At 36.8% G+C, this 23476-nt stretch overlaps 1 protein-coding gene across 3 annotated transcripts in view; it reads right to left on the reverse strand.

The window, feature by feature from the left end:
- LOC128985444 (moesin/ezrin/radixin homolog 1) overlaps positions 1-23476 on the reverse strand; it is a 64242-nt gene that overhangs the window by 11318 nt on the left and 29448 nt on the right. For 2 of the 3 annotated variants that reach the window (XM_054404928.1, XM_054404927.1), the window contains 3 exons: positions 9063-9185; positions 5357-5508; positions 4535-4765 (listed from right to left, as the gene is read on the reverse strand). In XM_054404928.1, coding sequence (XP_054260903.1) covers positions 4535-4765; positions 5357-5508; positions 9063-9185 — 506 coding nt within the window. Of the gene's footprint in view, positions 1-4534; positions 4766-5356; positions 5509-9062; positions 9186-11693; positions 11712-23476 lie in introns of those variants that run through there. The other variant, XM_054404929.1, reaches the window with a different exon arrangement.

Here is a 23476-nt window from a genome sequence, read left to right on the forward strand (position 1 = left end):
CATTGGACGGCCCGCGAGGCTTCTGATTGGGAGTTAGCGAGTTCCGCCGAGGGACCGAGTTAGCGACTTCCGTACGAGGACGGAATTCGCTAACCCGGCTCTAGAGCGGGTTAGCGGGTTCCGGAGTTAGCCAATTCCGAAACCGAACAAGTTAGCAAGTTCCTCTCATCGACCAAATTTGAAGATAGGGCATTTAACATGGGGTTAGCGAGTTCCAGAGTTAGCCAATTCCGCGGACCCATATATATATATAATAACTATAAAGGTTTTGACCACAGCAGTGCAGGGAGGGGAGGAGGGAAGGGGGGAGTTGACTCATCAGTTCGCCGAAATTCACAGCAGGTGTATTGGGGGTTGGGGTGAGTGCAATGAACTTGACAAGTTGCTATGCGAATGCCTCTTGCCCTGCACCAATCTTAATGCACTACACAGTGATTGGATTACTGTTCAGTACAGTACAGTTCATTGCATTACACACGTATTGAACAAGATTCTACTAAGGAGTATATTTTTTCCATGGTTCTACTATAGGCCTATGCATATATATATTTATACATTAGCGTGTTTTTTTACCAGTTTTGTTTCGGGAGGGAGTTTTCAATTCCGTATCAATGGAAATACTGGTTAATAAACCAGTCATTAAAACGTTCTTCACTCACGTTCTTTAAAACTGCTTCTTGAGTTTGTTTTCTTTGAGCCAACCGCTTGCGGCTCTCGGCTCCACTAGGTTTTGTATGCATTTTTCACTGTTTATAGGCCTACTTACTTGTATCAACACCTTCTCTATTTATTTATTACTGGTTCACTAACTGTAGTGTGAGTGTCAACACTGACTTTAGGTTGTGTTGTGACTGATTTGAAGACTGTTCAGCAGGCACAACACGAACACAACCTACTGACTACTGAGGGTGGAGTACTGTACTACTGGACTGGCGCCGCGCGGTAGTTGGTACCTAGTTGTGATTGTGACTTGTGGGGATGGGGTCGGGACTGGGATGGAGAGGAGGGGCACGTGAACCGTAGGCCTGTAGACTACAGCTGGCCTACATGCTATTCCCGTAATTTGCAGACGTCACCTAAAAAATCAGCTGATGTATTGCCATATAAGTATATATTTGTTTTAATTTGATTGTTATTGTTTTTATAATTTTTCTCAATGGTAAAATGGTGTTTGCAATCTGAGTGACATCAGCATATGATGGGAATAGCACACCTATGTATTTTCCTTCCACCATGCAGGCCTCCCTGCCTCTGATAGTATAGTGAGTGCGCCCGGTTCACACTGCTGCCTGCCTTTCCCTGACTACACAATCTGAAGGTTGAGTATTTTCAATTTTGTTGTATTTATTTACTTTTGCAATAAGGGAAAATCTCTTAACTACAAGTTGAAATCACCCAATTTATTTTTGAAATCCCGGCTGATAAAACCCTATTTTTCCTAGTGCGGGTGGTGGTTCAGGGCGCCCCTCGGGCGCCTCCCAACCACCGGCGCCCCTGGGCATATGCCCAGTCTGCCCGTTTATAAAAGTGGGCCTGCACCTACATTATTTCTGCTCTCAGTTTTAATTGATAACTTCTAATGAATGCTAAACGATCTGCTTTAATTCGAGTTAACATGTTGCAACTTAGTTTTTTCCAGAATTGGGAATTGAAGAAAACTGTTGCCTTAGGCCTACTGATAACCTGTGTTTAGTAATTTAAGTTGGGTCATTTTATTTCTTTGAGACATCCCCCCAATCAAGCAAATTTTCTTCGTGGAGAACCCTTAAAAGTTAGGTGATATCAACCATTTCATGTGGTCCATTTTTCGCCAACTTAACTGTCATAATCTGCTTTGAATTAGCTAAAGCAGCAACACCATTGAAAGTTGGTTAACATATTTTAACGTGTTGTCTGTCAGTCTCACGTTTTTCAGTGGAGTTTCTCTAAATACCTGTCCCAACGTTTTGAAAGTATGGATTCATTTGTTGAAATAGGTTGGACAACTCTTGTAGCTATACGATTTGGATAGCAATTTTCGTATTCTCTTTTTGAACAGCGTATATTATTTGCCTTTCCTAAAACATAAAAATAAACTTGACCGTAACAACTTGATCGTTGAATACTTAAACACTAATTCCTTCCCTTATGTTTGGTCTAATATTGCCACTAAAACTTTCAATAGCAAATGAGTTGTTGAAACTTCTTATTTTTGACTTGAAATGTCTGGATTGTGTTGGTAAATTCAGTCAATAGACCTTGTATAAGTTTTCCCTAGGTACTGGAAACATAACCTAGAAGTAAACAATCCATTTGTGTTTTTTCTCAATTGAAGTAGAGCGAGTAATACAAAAGTTTACAATAAAGATATAAGGTCCGCCAAGATTTGGTAAAATCTTACTACTTGAACTAATCATAGTCAAGGCATTAAATATAGTTTATACTAAATGTTTTGAAATATCTTGTTTTGTCATTGTCAGAAGTAAACATTTCTTGCATGCATTCATTTGATCTGACATTAGGCAAGTTTACTTTACCACCGTGACAACACTATGTGCTTCGTACATTTTTTCACTTCTAAAGTGAGATGCTGAGCAGAACCATCGATGTATAGCAGAACTGGCAAATATTATACATATAACCAAGTGAATGTGTATCTGGATGGTTGTCTGTTAGACCAGGCCTCTCTATTTCTACTCTCCTCATACGCATAAGATATCTTACTATTAATTGTCTCCTACTCACGTTTTCAATATTTCTTCTTTGAACTTGAGGCATTTTCTGTTCTTCCTACAAAACTGATTACCGGTTTAACTTGGTCTTAACCTACTGAATATTACAAACATTAATATTTACTCCCAAAAAGCTAATGAGTTTCTTTTTATAAACAGCTGTTTTTGGTTTTTAAATTTCTCCAATGTATTTCTTATGGGGAAAACCCGACCTTTGAGAGGGTCTCACGCTCTTCAGAGTAGGAATTTTAAACTTCTAAAACCTTATTGCAAAACTACATATTGAGACGAATCTTTTGACACCTTAAACGTTGAAATTGGTTTACAAATAAGGGAGGAGTTGCGTTAACAAAAAACGGCTTCACGTATTATATATATAGATACTAAATGTTTTGAAATATCTTGTTTTGTCATTGTCAGAAGTAAACATTTCTTGCATGCATTCATTTGATCTGACATTAGGCAAGTTTACTTTAACACCGTGACAACACTATGTGCTTCGTACATTTTTTCACTTCTAAAGTGAGTTGCTGAGCAGAACCATCGATGTATAGCAGAACTGGCAAATATTATACATATAACCAAGTGAATGTGTATCTGGATGGTTGTCTGTTAGACCAGGCCTCTCTATTTCTACTCTCCTCATACGCATAAGATATCTTACTATTAATTGTCTCCTACTCACGTTTTCAATATTTCTTCTTTGAACTTGAGGCATTTTCTGTTCTTCCTACAAAACTGATTACCGGTTTAACTTGGTCTTAACCTACTGAATATTACAAACATTAATATTTACTCCCAAAAAGCTAATGAGTTTCTTTTTATAAACAGCTGTTTTTGGTTTTTAAATTTCTCCAATGTATTTCTTATGGGGAAAACCCGACCTTTGAGAGGGTCTCACGCTCTTCAGAGTAGGAATTTTAAACTTCTAAAACCTTATTGCAAAACTACATATTGAGACGAATCTTTTGACACCTTAAACGTTGAAATTGGTTTACAAATAAGGGAGGAGTTGCGTTAACAAAAAACGGCTTCACGTATTATATATATAGATTTGGAATAATATTCAGAGGAAAGAGCATCTACTTCTTGTGATCTAGACTGCAAACATTTTAACAGTAGCCTATTATTGAAGAAACCACTATCAGAAAGAAAACTAGTTCAAATTAATAGTTTTATTGCTGTTTTTAAATTCAACCTTAATTAGTTTAATATTACAAGAATAAACGCTCTGGGACACTTTTATATACTGTTCCTTAGGTCAAAACGATGAAAAAAAACGTCATGGGTTAAAATTTCTTGTTTCCTGTCTGTATATGATTTTTACAAATATATCCATATATTATGAACCCCAAAAGAAATTGACTCAAGAACATAAGTAATGACGTATAGGACTTTTCTTTGCACAAAGTACCAAATTTCTTAATTCTACCAATACAAAATGGCAACCATTCAAAATGCTCTATCTTAAATATCTAGAACCAAGAGATCCTACTAAAAACTATTAAGAGTAGAACATCGTATGACTAATCCAACAAGAGTTCAAAATTAAAGATCGATTAATAAGCAACCAAGATATTGAAATTTTTGTGAGACCAGACGGCCAAAAACCAGGCATTTTAGACCCATGTTTACAATGATTTTTCATTGTATTGACCTAAGGAACCAATATACAAAAGTGTTACAGAGCGTTTCCTTGTATATTTTTTAAAGGCGGATTAGGTTTTCTTGAGTAGTAGGTAGTGACATTGATGAGAAAAACAAAACCACTTAATAATGCTCTTTGTAAATAGTTCTCTGTAGAGCCTAATAGGGACACTCACTTGTCATCTTTTTCATAGATATTGAGTCCAAGAGCGTCGACTCCAAGCCACAGCTCAGTTCCTTTCTTGTTGCGGATCTCAAAGTAGTTAACACCGTACATCTCCAGGTCCTGGGCTATCTTGAGATACTCCATCATGGCGTCCTCACGCAACATCCCCCGGTGTTCATTCCACCACGTGGTGATGCTCTGCTCCCACTCCTCCCTCGTCATCTTGTGTTGATCCATCACTCTGCAGACCAAGTAATGTGATGTTTAAGTGTTTATTGAGACTTAAAGTTTAAAATTAAGATTTTAATTTTTAAGGCAAAAGTAGCAGAATGGAAACAAAACCAGCTTGTTTTTGTCACAACACCAGCTGTCAAATAGTAAATTGTTAGGTTTAGGTGACTTGTATTATATATTAATATCTAGCAATCAAAGAAAAAATTTCTAGTTTAGGTACAAAAGTGATTTTCAGTTTCATTTCGATGCCCCCAGAAGCCAAAAACACCATTCATATAATTATGGATATGTCCGTTAGCACGATAACCTGCGTAAAAATTATCTAATTTTGATGAAATTTTGGTACAAAATCAAACGAGTTTGTGAACCAGCATGATCAGACTTAAGGTAAGAAATATTTTGGGGGTTTTGTGAGGTAAAAATAGAGGTTTCTCATTTTTGATCTCCAAAATATAAAATGTTTTAATTTCTTCCCAAATCATTTTGGAGAGCTTAAAAACATTTAATAATTGACTTTTGATTTTTTTATGACCAAAGTAACGACTTATTTTCTTCCGTTTATTCCAGTGCGTAGTGTGTGTGTAGATGAGAGTTTTACCTCTGAGGCAGCAGCCTGTCGTTGGTCAAGAAGCCAGAGTTGTGGATGTTCTTGTTGTAGTCTCCATGCCTTGCCTGCACTGCGTACGAGGCTAACAACACAGATGTCTCTGGCGGACAATATATCTCATCAGACAGAATGGCATTCTTCACCTGTCAACACCACACATTACAGTAATAAAAAATCATTTTAGCTAACACAATATTCACATGTCAAAACCATGTTGACAGCAATTACATTTTTTGTGGTTGCTTACAATAAAAGTTAGGTACAGAAAAATCTTGCCTTCATCATTTTTGATATTCAATGCGTTGTTAGCTTAGAAGCTTCTTCACATAAGAACCAATCAAGTGTTCAGGTAAATTGGTTAGATAATCACTTGTAATAATACCACTTTAAGCCAATTATCTTCCTGTTGTCTGACTCAACCTTAATTAGCCCTCAATTATAAAATAAAATGAAAAGTACAGTAAAACTTATATCATTTAAACTCCTGATTCATATGTTTTTGAATTAATTGCACAAAAAGAATTAAGACAAAAAAGTTTATAAGAAAGTCACACTGTTAAAGGCTACTGTGTAAAAAAAAAAACACAAAACAACAATCATAGCAAGAGTTTGTATAAGTAGAAAAATTAAAGTTATGAGTTTAGCCTATTACGTTGTAAGGAACCAAATATTAAGGGGGGTAAAACATGTCACGATTAAATAAACACCACAACTTACCATCCACAATAGTCTACTCCAAGGTTATGTATTGGCCATAGCTTGGGCTATGGGCCAAAGAACGTAGGCCTAGTTTTAATCACAGTGAAGTATATACATACACTCACACGTAGTGATTTGGGCCGAGTAAATACCCAGTGGGTAGGTACATATAAATTGGGTATTTACCCGGGAATTTACCCCAGGCCCGGATAAATACCTACCCAAAAACTGGGTATTTATAATTTTTATTAACGTTAGAGAAGATTGAGATGTTTTTTGCAATTATAACCCTGTAAGGATAGTAAAATGATGATAAAATGTGTTAAACAAAATTTCATATGGTCACTACTAGCATTTTACTTCTGGGTACAATCGCCATAAATACCCAGGTCTGAGCAAAAAGCATAATCAGCATAAATACCCTGGTCGCATGGTTGCACTGGTGTAAGACTAAATTACTTACGTAATTCCCGTCACAGCTCAATAAAATATGTCTATTCAGGACATGTTTCGGTGTTAAAAACACCATCGTCAGCTTCAGGTACATAGTGTAGAGTTGATCAGTTGTTAACATCGTCAGAAGATAAACACAGTACGGACACGAATAAATACATAATTGTTTAACTCTACACTATGTACCTGAAGCTGACGATGGTGTTTTAACACCGAAACATGTCCTGAATAGACATATTTTATTGAGCTGTGACGGGAATTACGTAAGTAATTTAGTCTTACATTATGTCCAACAGCTCAGGGGCTACACACATGGATTTAAATTTTTGCACTGGTCCTGACTACTTATGATTTTTTAATTTCTATGATGGATAGATGAATTTATTTTATTGAAAGTGAAGAAAAATTATTTGCAAAGTAATAATTATTATTTATAAATACATGAAAATTTAACCTAGTAGTGGCCTAGGCGTGTAAACAACTTAAGAAAATAATTAAAATTCAATCTGTAGGATGGCAGGATTTAATAATATTTTTGTTTTAGATCTTTTGTTGGTATCAATGGTATAAAAAAAAAAAAAAACTAATTTCATAAACTTGTGATACAAAACATTTAAATCTAAAGAACAATAAATCTTTCAAACTCTTAAGTTAGACCAAAAAACAGGAGATACATTTTTTTAGTAGGTTTATACAAATATATTATTTTTCCAACTAAGCGGTAACACAGAAAAGTTAAATTACTTTTAGTATTCTGCCATTCTGCCTTAGGTCTGTCTAGCCTTCCAAGCCATTTATACGATAAAATTTTTTAACTATCATAATTTAATAACAGTAGAAGTAGGTTTAGGTTCATTTCTCTGATGAGGTGTTGTCTTGATAAAAAACGAAACCCCATTCTTATTTTTAAACTTTATTTTATTAAAAAAAAAATGCTAAATCATTAAATAAAAAGTACTAGCAAAGCTTCAAGTTACTGTAAAAGGTGTTATAGACTATCCTAATTTTTCATGTAATGATAACAATAACATATTTAGGGGTGAATATAAATTAATTTCAATCAATTTCATAAATACCCAAAAAAAAAAACCGGGTATTTATGGATTTTGACCCGGGTATTTTACATCACTACTCACACGACATATTTATCAGTAATAGCACGCCAATTCATCAAAAAAAGTTAAACCGACAGATTTTACCAATATTTAACGCCGACGACTACAAAACATAACCCCAAACCGGTGTTTGTTGACAGACGAGAGACGAAGATTAGCCTAACATAAAATGTCCAATCAGCTGTTGACTAGTCCTTACACTCGCCACCAGAGCGCATTAGCCTCGGCTGAGCTGAAACCTTGATTTGGCGAAGGAAGAGAATTATTCCTTCGTACGCTGTCGTCAAAGTAATCTCGTCATGTCGATAATTCGTTTCCCAAAGGTTAGCTATATTAGTTAATCACATTACCACGATTAACGTTAAATTTTCGTTTAACATTCACATTCTCGTTTCCAAATTTGATTTTAAATATCTAAATTTTAATAAATTAGATTTTGGCAACTTGCTTCATACCCGCCAATTTCATTATGCCAGTTACTAGCGGTGGCCGTAAGTTGGCTCGGTTTAATTGAATAAATTCAAAACTATAACAGTCACGTTTGTTTATTAGATTTACAGTATAGTTTTTACGTCTAAATTATTTCTCTTTTTTCGTCCTTTTGATACCTCGAGACTTTTCGTCTGAGTTCTAAATCCCGTCTTTTGGCGGTGAAAGAATCGAGTCTTGCAAGTGTTTAGATTTTTGAACAATTAATTACAAAGGATATTAGTATTAAATTAATTTTAATTTTAAACCATATCACACCAAATTCTTCGTTTAAATATATTAATTGGGCCCCGACGACTCTGTAGGGATTTTTACACTATAGTTTGTTAATTTGATTGCCGCACGTTCATTCACTTTTCCAGAGCCTTTACTTAAATAGTTTAAAGTTTAATACGAGTAGTTTGATCAAATTGACTGAGATAGAATACTTGTCGGCCCTACAGAGTTAAATTGTAATTCTTGGTATGATTTGCCTATTGTACAATATGTATTTAATGGTCAAATAAAATTATTTATGATTTATGATTTACTAGTATACTGTGTAGGCTTCCGTCCTCACTGTCCAGCACAGACACAATGTTTGTAATATATGCACTGATGCACTTTTTTTGGGCTGTGATTGACGAGTTCCCAACACCAAACTCAGCTAAGCTTGAACCACTTACACAGTTTTTCAGCCGATCTAATATTTTCAGGAGTGCTAAGTACAAGACGTTACAAATAGTGTTGTTTGTACTTGTTTTCGGCTAATTAAGTTTTAAAAAGAAGTGCCAAATCACTTTGCAGCCCAGGGCACTATTCACCTATAGCCCTCCTAGCCTGTAGAGGTAGTGTTTAAATAGTAAAGATTTTTTCCCCTCTAGTTTGAGAGTAAAAAGCTTTCAAATAACATATTGCCTTCAAATGAAATTGTAGGTTTACAAAGTACTTAGAAAATTCACCTGAAGGTAAAACAGGCGCAAAGTGATGTCTTGGATCAGCTCCTCGGCAACGTCCTCGGGGTAGAACTTGGCTCGGAACTTGAACTGTAGTGGGTTCTCCTTCTTGACATCTTGGCTCATCACCTGTGTAAACAAACAGACAAGATTAGTTCAAGATAGACATTGATTGGACGCAAAACAGGTGTGGGTGATCTGTATACAGGGTGTCTAGTTTATTTCCATTATAAAATTCAAGACTAATTCCAGACTTTTCAAGACTAATTCCAAATTTTTCAAGACTACTTTTTCAACAATTAGTGGGTGTTAATACCAAAATGTATAGATTCTCAATTCTTGATACCGATACCAATTTTTATAGCTTAACCAAATTTTCTAAATAATACTACACACCAACCCCTGTCTTTGTCATAAAGAAGTATTATGATAATGTGGTGTTTTCAAGTAAAGAAATAATGCAGCAATAAAAAATTCTAACTTGCAAATTTGGTTTTTTTATCATGAAATCTTCCGCGTACCGTACGTTTAGACATCATCATTGACTGCAGCGGTTATAGAAACGTGATCGTCGTCGTCCGCGATCACGGCAAAATCATGAACTTCCCTCACCTGTGTAGACATCATCGTCGTCTCCCGCGGTCACAGAAACGTCATCGTCATCTCCCGCGGTCACGGAAACGTCATCGTCATCTCCCGCGGTCACGGAAACGTCATCGTCGTCGTCCGCGATCGCGACAAAATCAAGAACATTTCCCGCGGCCGAGCAGATATCATCGTCATCTCCCACGGTCACGGAAACGTCATCTCCCGCGGTCACGGAAACGTCATCGTCATCTCCCGCGGTCACAGAAACGTCATCGTCATCTCCCGCGGTCACGGAAACGTCATCGTCATCTCCCGCGGTCACGGAAACGTCATCGTCGACGTCCGCGATCGCGACAAAATCAAGAACATTTCCCGCGGCCGAGCAGATATCATCGTCATCTCCCACGGTCACGAAAACGTCATCTCCCGCGGTCACGGAAACGTCATCGTCATCTCCCGCGGTCACGGAAAAGTAATAGTCGTCGTCCGCGATCGCGACAAAATCATGAACAATTCCTGCGGCTGTTTAGACATCACCGTCATCTCTCGTGGTCACGGAAACGTTATCGTCGTCGTCCGCGATCACGGCAAAATCATGAACATTTCCCTCACCTGTGTAGACATCATCGTCGTCTCCTGCGGTCACAGAAACGTCATCGTCATCTCCCGCGGTCACGGAAACGTCATCGTCGTCTCCCGCGGTCACGGAAACGTCATCGTCGTCTCCCGCGGTCACGGAAACGTCATCGTCGTCTCCCGCGGTCACGGAAACGTCATCACCGTCGTCCGCGATAGCGACAAAATAATGAAAATTCCTTGCGGCCGTGTAGACATCATCATTGACTCCCACGGCCACGGAAACTTCATCGTCGTCCCCAGCGGTCACGGAAACGTTATCGTCGTCCCCAGCGGTCACGGAAACGTTATCGTCGTCCCCAGCGGTCACGGAAACGTAATCGTCGTCGTCCGCGATCGCGATATAATCATGAACAATTCCCGCGGCCGAGCAGATATCATCGTCGTCTCCCGTGGTCACGGAAACGTCATCGTTGTCTCCCGTGGTCACGGAAACGCCATCGTCATCTCCCGCGGTCACGGAAACGTCATCGTCGTCGTCCACTATCGCGGCAAAATCGTGAAAATTTCCCGAGGCCGTGTAGACATCATCATCGGCTTTCGCGGTTACGTAAACGCAAGACGACGATCGCGGAAAAATCATGAAAATTCCCGACTTTGAAATCAAATTTAAGACTAAATCCCGACTTTTCAAGACCATTTTGAAATTCAATACTAATTCCCGACTTTCCCGATTTCCCCGACTACTAGACGTATAGCTTTGCGTAACAAAATATTATACTATACTTAATTCCACGTTCACTGTGCAGTGTGTCATGTTGTGTTCATGAGTCTTGTATTTGTGTGTGTGTGTGTGTGTATGTGGGGGGGGGGGGGGGTTGTATAATCCCACCCCTAGCTACTTTGGCCTTTGACCTATTGTAGAACCCCTCAACTCAGTATGACAGTCCTAGGCTTTTAGCATAGCCTAGGAGATGTGAGACGCCCAATTTCCTCATCTCTTCAGGTTCCAGTTTCAGTCTTCCCAGGGATTTCAATCTTTTTTGGGCCAAAGCTGTAGGGCAATGTATTACAAACAGCTGTTTTAGTTATATCAGCCACCCTCAAAACATCTGGATCCGCAAAACGCTCTAGCACTTTATGTTTTTATAACTAAATATTCTAGTACTAAAATTACTCAAGTCAAAATATGAATCTTAAAATTCATCAAGTTACAGAGATAAATCAAATGAATTTAGCACATCCACGAGAATAGGTCTGTTGACACATCCAGCACGACAATAAGCGCAATCTTTCCAGTCATGTCAATAGCACGCCTGTTTTTCATAAAACCTGCACTGCACAATGAATGTGAAATGGTACATGGGTGAAATGGACTTTAGAAAGACCAAATCATAGTAAAAGAGACGGACACCAACCATGAACAACTTTATATCATTATCAGAGAAGGTTAATACACCAATATTAGCTTACCCAAGATGTCAGACTGGACTGTCACATGCCAGTAAAACAAGCAGCAATCAACAGATACAAGAGTACATTAATGTCCATGTTCTTATGTTTAAAGTATCTACATTGACAAAGGTACTGTCCATTGATAGTAAATTTCATTGAGGTTGAGATTATGAACTGGAATGGTTGTTGTTCTTACGTGATTATGAATTTTGGTTATGATTTCTTCTAAGCTGGCTACACTTTGGTAAAATAGCTTGCCTACTTTCAAAACTACAATCAATACCAAACATTATTCGGCTTAAGTAATTTGCAACTCAACAAAATTAAATGATTTAATTTACTATTGTTGCATTATTGTATCTAAAATTGTGGTCAACTACCAAGCACAGTATCAATTAACAAGAATGAATGGTGGACAGGAAGCAGTTATAATGATAACAATTGAAGGCCACGATGGTGCATCCTGGTGTACCAACTGCACCACCCACCTCAAAAGGCTTAGCATCCAAATGAGTTAATTATAAAAAAATATTAGAAATTGTATTACAACCTGTCAGTAACAGGAGCACTTGCAATTACATCATTTCATTGTTAACAGTTTTGAGTGTTTTCCATTGCTGTATTAGATTGTACAGCCAAATTGGGAGTAACACAGATATAATTTTACAAAATGTCCTAGGCATACTATAATAGTGCTTCATATTTTTTTATTACCAGGCAATAGAGAGATGTATATTTCAGGCATACTGAATATGCATTTACGGTTTCAGAAATTCATAGAGCATAATGAACACAATGGGTTAAACATTTAAATCAGTTATCAGTAAAAAAAAAAAAAAAAACACATATATAAATTAAACTAAAAATAGTTTATCTGTTTTAAAATGATTGTAAATGATTAAATACAGTACTGATAGTACAACAAATCCTAGAACCTATGAAATATCCAAGTCCATAAGCATTTTTTATAAACAGACATTTGGTTTACTTTTTCCTTTAGGTAAAATAATAAAAATATCACACATGGTGAAAATAGTGTAATACCTTTGACTATAGTCAATGGTAATACTTTGCTGGTCTTAAGTATTTTTATTTTATATTTAGTATCCAAAATATACAAAACATATATTTTCAGTTTAAACAGAACTAGTTGATACAATTCAATCAGTTATTGCGGCTGATTACTGATGTAGTGCACTTGTATAGGTTGAGCTATATGTCAGCAAGTCTTAGCTCTAAGCCCTGACTCAGCACTGCCTACTGGCTCTGACTCACTATATAATTGTATACCTCTGCTATTAATATCACAACTAATAATATTGTTGACCAGCTTTCTTTTATTGCAATTGGGTTTCTTGTTCATTCAATTTAAAACCTGTTACTTACTTACTACTAGATTGAATGGCATTTTGTTTTAAATAAAAAAAAAAACCAGGCAGAATTTTACATAAAGTTACTGTAAGAAGATTGTGGTATGAAATTATGAAATATAAATCACACATTGTAAAATTTTATACACATTGTAAATTGATGATCTTGCCGTAGGAATAAATAAATAAGGCATAGTACGTCCATTGAAGTTTTAAACTTAATTATACTAAGAGGACCAACGAGAGGACTCCTCATATAGCACCATCTAAGTGCACTCATTGAGTTGTGGAACGTTCTTGATAGTTAAAACAGTGTGTAACAAATTGCACTGAGAGTGACCTTGGGTCTGTGTGCCGCCAGGTGATCTCATGTAGACTATGATGTCATCTCCAACTCAAACACTGATACCTGACTGAGACTTACAGCTACACAGTTACACAACACTAGGCCTCAACTTTGGTGTCTTATCCGGGACCGATTTACTTTTTCGTTTTGAGGTCCCTAGAGGCCAAAAACTCAGTCCGTTTGTGAGTGTGTGTATCCGTTAGCATGATAACTTGAGCATAAAATTATCCGATTTTGATGAAATTTTGTATAAACGTGTAAACCTACATTTATTCGAACGAGTTCACGAACCAGCATGATCGGACTATGAGAACGGAGGTTTATGGGGGGTTTTATGAGGTAAAAATGGGTTTTTCTCACTTTTGATTGCAATCTCTTTTAAAAACATTTTGAAGAGCTAAACAAAACGAATAATTGAATATGTTGATGGGTTATCATGCGCCCAATAGTTACAGAGGAAAAAAAAATTGTAGTTTTAAAATTCCCTTGCCATTCATATGGTGAATAACTAAACTGTTGTAGTTTGACTGTTTATGGACATATTTTGACCAAATTTGAAAAAAAAACATTTATTTATTATTAAACTATTATTATTTCACACAAAAAAAACTTTTTACCCTCCCTGCTGCAGCAAACCTAAGTACTAGTTAAACTAATGCTATTTGGGAATAATTTGATATTTGTAAGGAGATATTTCATTGTAAATCCAATCAAGCAAATGGAAATTCCCTTAGTCTGCAGGTTTGCTGTGGCAGGGGTATTTAATGCATGCTTTAAGGATCTAAAGTAGCATTTTTACTCTTTAGGGAATATAAATCTGCTGTTTTAAACAGTTGTAAATTTTGATTGTGGCAATCGTATCGATCAAAATTATTTATCGGTTGATTTATTAGGTAAGGTTTTAACCTATTGTTGTCGATTGCTCGACATATTGATGGTATAATAACACAATCGTAATAATAGACAAAACAATTGAATCACTTACTTAACCCCTTCTAACTTGCATTAGCAGAATTGAAAACAAGTATAATTGTGAGAGGTTATCTTTACATAAAAATTATTTTGTTTCCTAGCTTTGTTTTTGTTAATTAATACAGTAGACTCCCTCGGACTCCTCGGGACCGAGGCCAGTCCGGATAACGGGTTTTCCGGTTAAACCGACATCCCCAAAAACTCGTTAAAATGGACTGTTTACTGTGATATTCTACTTAAATTTAGGAGAGCATTGTATTTAGACACGTGATCACTAGTCTCAAATCTTTACAACGAGAACAGTCGTTTCAGTACTACCCACTTCCTGCCGATCTAGTCTGGTTAAACCAATGTGCTGATAAAATCTGTCCGGTTAAAGAGATGTCATTTCTGCCGAGTGTAGTCTGGTTAAACTGATGTCCGGTTAAAAGGTGTCCGAATAAGAGGGAGTCTACTGTAATGCAATATGACGGAAAATATAGTTCATCACGCGGACAAAAAGTGACTTTTCATCCTTCACTCATTTTCTTGACCATGAGGTAAAACTTGACCTCAGGTCAAAAAGAGTCGATAAATAATAGAAATATACTATTATTTATCATTTATGATTGTTTTTTCTTTTTATTTTTTTTTTATAAATAGTGATAAATAGACACAGAACCGACAAAGACAATATTAATGTATGAGAGGAATGAAACACAGTAAACATTTATAAACTTTGGATTTTTAAGGTTAGATTTCAAGTAAGAACTTGAGAAAAATAATATAAAAAAACGAATGTTTTAATACAAATGACGAACTTACAAAATTTAACCATGGCAAAGTAATATAATTTAATTCAACCTACCTACACCATATTGTTTCTTGTACAGTTTAACCTCGTTTGTACGAACCTCGATAAAACGAATTCCTCGATAAGACGATTTTTTTTTAATCCCCTTGACACTTTCATATAGGTCAATGCTAAAAACACCTCTATACAACGTAGTAATTAAGTTAAAAACCTCCATAATACGAATTTGTTTGTGACATGGGCTAGGACTGATTAACCTCTATACAACGAATATTCTTAGCACAAAACCTCTACAAGACGAACGTGACCTCTATAAGACGAATTTATCAAAATCTTAACCTCCATAGTACGTAGTTTTCAAAACAAACAGAAGCATGTCTCAACATGAAACCCCCACCCATTCCTCCTCCTTCCTCAGTCATTGTTTGGAAAAACCTTGGAGCGAGGAGAAACCTCTATAAGAAGAATAACAACAGCATTAAACCTCGATAAAACGACCCTCTTTATTAAGAATACCTCTATAATACGAATTTTTCCCGTACCCCTTGAAATTCGTCTTATAGAGGTTCAACTGTAATGGAAATAAAATTTTAAGTTATAACGTGTAATGAAAAATGTGTGATCTAGTTATGAACTAGTTAGATGTACAAAAATAAACAAACCAAAAGGAAGTACAGTTATAGTTTCAAAATCTGAACACTTTAGGAAAGTGAGAGTGAGAGAGACAGAAATAGTGGAGAGAGTGGCAGAGCAGGCCAGAGGCAATGTGCATCAGTGTGGAGACATTCAAGGTCAGACGGACATGTACAGTCACCTCACTAATACCTCTATACTTCAACTGTGGCTGGGAGTAGTGAGTAGTTATAATACATGTACAGTCACCTCACGCCTATAGGTCCAGCACTGCACCCTTGGCTGACTAGCTGAGATGTAGTGAGTAGTTATAATACATGTACAGTCACCTCACGCCTATAGTTCCAGCACTACACCTCAGTGCTTGCTGACTAGCTCACTAGCTGAGATGTAGTGAGTAGTTATAATACATGTACAGTCACCTCACGCCTATAGGTCCAGCACTACACCTCAGTGCTTGGCTGACTAGCTGAGATGTAGTGAGTAGTTATAATACATGTACAGTCACCTCACGCCTATAGGTCCAGCACTACACCTCAGTGCTTGGCTGACTAGCTGAGATGTAGTGAGTAGTTATAATACATGTACAGTCACCTCACGTCTATAGTTCCAGCACTACACCTCAGTGCTTGGCTGACTAGCTGAGATGTAGTGAGTAGTTATAATACATGTACAGTCACCTCACGTCTATAGTTCCAGCACTACACCTCAGTGCTTGGCTGACTAGCTGAGATGTAGTGAGTAGTTATAATACATGTACAGTCACCTCACGCCTATAGGTCCAGCACTACACCTCAGTGCTTGGCTGACTAGCTGAGATGTAGTGAGTAGTTATAATACATGTACAGTCACCTCACGCCTATAGGTCCAGCACTACACCTCAGTGCTTGGCTGACTAGCTGAGATGTAGTGAGTAGTTATAATACATGTACAGTCACCTCACGTCTATAGTTCCAGCACTACACCTCAGTGCTTGGCTGACTAGCTCACTAGCTGAGATGTAGTGAGTAGTTATAATACATGTACAGTCACCTCACGCCTATAGGTCCAGCACTGCACCCTTGGCTGACTAGCTGAGATGTAGTGAGTAGTTATAATACATGTACAGTCACCTCACGCCTATAGTTCCAGCACTACACCTCAGTGCTTGGCTGACTAGCTGAGATGTAGTGAGTAGTTATAATACATGTACAGTCACTTTAACCTTTAAATCGCTTCAGATGTAACAACACTGCACAACAAAAGACTCACGTAAATAGTAAATATGTGTGTCAAGTAGAAATAATTAACTTTGGTGTTATATGTTGTGCCAGTAATAGAGTGACATCATATTTGCATACTACTGATCCATTTATGTATGTTTGAATGTTTTTTTGTTGAATTTTGAAGACATGAAAACATGCAAGTGGTTAATGTTTGGTAAACAATATAATAATATGGCACCATTGTAGTACGTGGATTGTAGTTATGAGTGACAGATACTGCTTGTGGATTAGATTTAACAATTAGTTGTAAGGATTTAAGGGGTCGGAAATTAATACATAATTGTAAAAAACTTATGATTTTGACTGAAAAGATGTAGCCTATTATAAAGCTATTACCTTATAGATTATGATGTAAATAATAACTTTATAGAACTTATTACATAATTATTTCATACACATAGTTTGGAGACAATCAAGAGAAATCAAATTTTAAATCCATTTGAATACAACATAGGTACCAAAAACAGAACATTAACTTCTCATTCAGGCCCAACTTCTACATATACAATTAGAACAACAAAAATAGTGCAACATTAAATACAAGAGTGGAGAAAAGAAAAGCAAATAAAACACACTAAGATGCACCTTACCCAATCATCAGGTCTTTCTTCTGAAGGTGATTTACGAAGAGTCTTCACCATTCGCTTAACTAGATTGTCCGGCTTTGGCAGCAAGAAACAACACGATCATACAAAATTAAAATACTGAGGGTGGGTCTTTTAAAGGTTAATCAGTAAAATGCCATAGAGAGAGGACTGATCGACAAACTCATTCACCTTGAACCTTGCCACAGGCTCATCACATCACATGTCAGTCAAGGCTATATAGCACAGTGTAGAGGATGTACTAGTCAATTTACTACAGTGATAGTGGGGCTTAGGCTGCAGAATTAATGGTTGGGTCTAGGAGATAGTCATAGAGAGACAGAGATAACTGATTGACAAACTCATTCACCTTGAACCTTGCCACAGGCTCATCACATCACATGTCAGTCAAGGCTATATAGCACAGTGTAGAGGATGTACTAGTCAAACTACTACAGTGATAGTGGGGCTTAGGCTGCAGAATTAATGGTTGGGTCTAGGAGATAGTCATAGAGAGACAGAGATAACTGATTGACAAACTCATTCACCTTGAACCTTGCCACAGGCTCATCACATCACATGTCAGTCAAGGCTATATAGCACAGTGTAGAGGATGTACTAGTCAAACTACTACAGTGATAGTGGGGCTTAGGCTGCAGAATTAATGGTTGGGTCTAGGAGATAGTCATAGAGAGACAGAGATAACTGACAATCTCATTCACCTTGAACCTTGCCACAGGCTCATCACATCACATGTCAGTCAAAGCTATATAGCACAGTGTACAGGATGTACTAGTCAAACTACTACAGTGATAGTGGGGCTTAGGCTGCAGAGTTGATGGTTAGGTCTAGGAGATAGTCATAGAGAGACAGAGATAACTGATTGACAAACTCATTCACCTTGAACCTTGCCACAGGCTCATCACATCACATGTCAGTCAAAGCTATATAGCACAGTGTAGAGGATGTACTAGTCAAACTACTACAGTGATAGTGGGGCTTAGGCTGCAGAATTAATGGTTGGGTCTAGGAGATAGTCATAGAGAGACAGAGATAACTGACAATCTCATTCACCTTGAACCTTGCTACAGGCTCATCACATCACATGTCAGTCAAAGCTATATAGCACAGTGTAGAGGATGTACTAGTCAATTTACTACAGTGATAGTGGGGCTTAGGCTGCAGAATTAATGGTTGGGTCTAGGAGATAGTCATAGAGAGACAGAGATAACTGATTGACAATCTCATTCACCTTGAACCTTGCCACAGGCTCATCACATCACATGTCAGTCAAAGCTATATAGCACAGTGTACAGGATGTACTAGTCAAACTACTACAGTGATAGTGGGGCTTAGGCTGCAGAGTTGATGGTTAGGTCTAGGAGATAGTCATAGAGAGACAGAGATAACTGATTGACAAACTCATTCACCTTGAACCTTGCCACAGGCTCATCACATCACATGTCAGTCAAAGCTATATAGCACAGTGTACAGGATATACTAGTCAAGCTACTACAGTGATAGTGGGGCTTAGGCTGCAGAGTTGATGGTTAGGTCTAGGAGATAGTCATAGAGAGACAGAGATAACTGATTGACAAACTGATTCACCTTGAACCTTGCCACAGGCTCATCACATCACATGTCAGTCAAAGCTATATAGCACAGTGTACAGGATATACTAGTCAAGCTACTACAGTGATAGTGGGGCTTAGGCTGCAGAGTTGATGGTTGGGTCTAGGAGATAGTCATAGAGCGACAGAGAGGACTGATTGACAAACTCATTCACCTTGAACCTTGCCACAGGCTCATCACATCACATGTCAGTCAAGGCTATATAGCATTAAGGCTATATATAGGCTATATAGAGGATGTACTAGTCAAACTACTACAGTAATAGTGGGGCTTAGGCTGCAGAGTAAATGGTTGAGTCTAGGCGATGGTCATACAGGGTCAGAGAGTACCGATTGAAACTTGACCAGAATGAATAAATTTCACACAATTGTTATTGGTTATTATATCCGGTTATATGTTGCTTTGTGTAATATTTTTAACAGATTTAAGCACAGTATAGAGCATGCATTGATTTAAATGTGATCACACAAAAGTCATAATAAGTGGTGTAGTGACTTGAAAAATAAAACACTAGAAGATCCCCTCTAAGGAGGATTAAGACACCCTTGTATGTTACACACACCCTTACTGACTGCTGTAAGGCTTTCTTTCTGCAAGCAACTAATCCAACGATATTCATTCTCTTGTTTGGAGTTTGAATATATGATAGGCTACATTTACTGGATGTGATTTTGTAAAATCTAAATGATATATTTTTGGATAGGAAATTATACCTTAAATTGTGCTAGATTTTCTTTTATAGGTACAATTTATATAGACTTTGAAATGCCATTACTTGTTTTTGAATGTCAGAGGTTTGATTGTTAAGTGTTGGACTAATGACTTCCTGAGACGAAGGTTGACAGATATTCCCAGTGGTAGCATTGAGCATGACAAGGCTGAAGAAGTCACAAGGTTAGCTTACGCAACAAGCCCGGCACCCGACTAGTGCAAACACCACGTTTCCCACATCCTTCTCATTTTTAATGGGGTCTTTTAAAGTTTTAACTTGATTCTTTTATTTAACGCACACCAATAAGTTATTAAAATGTAAAACCAACTAGACTAATAGAAACAATTAATTTAAAAGGGGAATTAAAAAAACGTTGATCATTACTTACGTCAAATGGTTGAAATTGGTTTTGCCTCCATTATTTTATGAAAACCAAGCGCGTAGTTCTTTTGTAAGCTTTTTTATGCTACATGCTGGCAGCTTTTTATATTGTGGGCCTACGTATTTCAAAACTGAGCTATGCCTTTCTGCACCTAAATATGGGATGGACTGAAAATCATTCACTAAACATATTAATGATGCCACGAACAAATTTCAACTGTCTGAATCGCACAATAAAACAAATGCAAGGAAGATTTGTTAAATGTTCATGGCCTTGACTATTTAGAGCTGTTGAATCAAAATATGAAGGCTATCAACATTTGAAGCCATAAAATTGCTGCATATTTGTCTTGAGTTGTTATTGATAGTATTAACAATAACAACTTATAAAATATTTGAAGCTCTTAAATCAGAATAACTATCATTTATCAAACTCATCACTTTACTGGATTAAAAAAGAGATATAAAACCTGATTGGAATATAATTAATGTTACTTATCAATTAGTAGGGTACTCAACAGATTGTAATGGGTGATAATTAATCACGGAGGGAACAAGTGTTAGATAAACAAAATGAACTAAGGAGTATGCTACAGTAGTTAGCAGAATGTGGGATAGGGAGAGTAATTAGCCAATGTTGTGTGGAGAGGGATGGTATGACTTTCACACAAGACTCTCTCTGAGAAAACAATCCTTTAGTACACAACACAACCAACTTCTAGCTACTGCCATGCAACACACACAAAAGCACCTTAGTGACAGATAAACATGACAAATCATTTTATCATTAAAGACTTACAGCTGAAGGACAATGTGTATGAATTTATTGATGAATTCATAACAAAATAGAGCTATTATGGGTCTTAATATGTTTGTTTGGTCCCCTTGGGGTTTAGGGTAGGATGATAAACAATTTTAATTCTAGACTGTCAGTACAATTTTGAGACAGATATAATAATTAAATAGCCTACTGTCCTACTCTAAATCTTTAATTCAAGGGCAAATTACACTAAAACAAAAAGCCCAAAAATAATCACCCCAGAGTATTGTAAAATCAAAAGCAAGACTGAATTTGTTTGAAATCATTGGAGAAAACTTGTGCCACATTCCTGGAACCTTGGAATGTTCAACTCTCTCCCAGAACTCAGGTGAGTGTACTGAGCTTCCACCGACAATGACTCACTGAGCCAATTAGCCAATTCATCACAGAGTAGGCAAACAATCTTTGAAAAAAGGCAGTTTCTTTTATTTTGGTTGATGACTAATTTATTAAGATAGAAAAATCTGAACCATGAAATGTTATTTACAATAACAAAAACCACCATATCATGAATGCATTAAAAAAACAAAACAGTACCATAAACATATTGCAATCAATTTGTATGTGGAGGTAAATTTGAATTTACAGTATTAGTTAACACAAACTACATATTTTTTGTTCGTCACACACCACAACTTTATAAAGCTTTAATTAGTTTTGGTTTTTTTTTATAAAAAGAGTTTACATTGGCAGTTTCTACAGAAGTCCTTTTAGAACATCTGATAGCAAACAAAAATAGTTTAAACATGAAGTGTGGCCTACAGCAACAAACTTTGCTTTCACATTTTTGATTTTTTGCATCTTAATTGCACAAATTCGTAATTGTTAATTTTATTGGACTTTTTTTTGTAAGCATAGTACCTATATTTCTGTCAAAACAAAATTTAACATCATATTAGTCTATGGTTATTTTAATAATCTTGTCTGGATAAACCGGGATTTTGATGGTACTGGCTAAAGAGAATGAAGTCTAAATTGTATTCTTTAGTAAGCAAAACAGAGATTTTGATAATTGAAACTTCAGATTAACAATTATCATAAAATTGAGAATTTGAATGAATAAAAACACAATCAACTGTAGCTCTCACTGAAGCTTTTCAACTGCAGTAATCTACATTCCTAAGTTTTTTCCTTTTCCAATTAGATTACCTCAACAGTGGTTTGTATGACTAAACTCAAACAATAGTTTACTTTTCCAATCTTTATAAACACAAACATTCTTCAGTTTAAATCCACTGTTTTTTTCAAACACAGTGTAATTGATTGGATGTTGTATACGTGTTGCTATTCCAATGAGAGACAATTGTGTGTGGGCCAGACCAAGTGGAAGGCATCGTGGCACATCCACCTGACCTGACCTGCCAGCTACAATGTGATAGAAAGCAGCATAACTGTTCTGCTAATTGCTCAGATCATCTCTCCTCACACGCCACACTTCATTAACATCTACTCTGGATAATTGGCAATCACACTCGTCACTTTCAAAAGTCTTACATGTTACAATTATCAACAAACTTAAGTCCTGCTAGAGATGGCGGTTTATTAGTGTACTAGGAATACACATGTCAACTTTGCACGAGAAAATCCCTACTGTAATTACTACATTGACCTGAATATTGCCAAATTAATAGATGACACAATATTTTACAATAAAAATAAGAAAAACACAATGTACCGGTACAAAATATGATGGCTCTAGCCTTGGTAAAATCTATATACAATATAATCATTTACAAATAGAATACAGTGGTTGCAGCCCCCTACGTTACCCCTCCAACATTATCTTTTGCATTTGTCTTTGTACGGATCTAGAGGAGGTTGCATAACATCGTAATTATTGTCTATGAATTGCCCTCATAAAATTTCCTTTGGGAGAAATGTTTTTTTTGCTTTCCAAAATTTCTCAAGACAATTTTAACCCTCCGAGTGTTATTTGTCGCTGCAGCGACATATAACACACTTTGTGTAGTGTTTTGTGTCGCTGCAGCGACTCGAAAACACTGTTTACGGCGAACAGACTCTATGACTGACTGAATCGGATTGAACTGGATCGAGTTAGGCATCGTTCTTTTCGTTAGATTCTAAGCTTTCTCCAGAGGTCTGTCTCTAAGCGCTTTATGTTCTCCGAGCCGATCGTAATTGTAGCAGACAGCTGACGTGCGTATTTATAAACAGCTAGGTTACCCTCGGACCGATGACTGATGTGTTTATCATTGTGTTTTACGTTTATCATTGTTTTAGTGTTAAAAATCAAAAGTAGTGATATACGTGGTGCATTATAAGAAGATTTAAG

This window comes from Macrosteles quadrilineatus, unplaced genomic scaffold (genome assembly GCF_028750875.1).
Source record: "Macrosteles quadrilineatus isolate MER2022 unplaced genomic scaffold, UCM_ALF_1.0 Scaffold_2__2_contigs__length_208266976, whole genome shotgun sequence".
NCBI lineage: Eukaryota > Metazoa > Arthropoda > Insecta > Hemiptera > Cicadellidae > Macrosteles > Macrosteles quadrilineatus.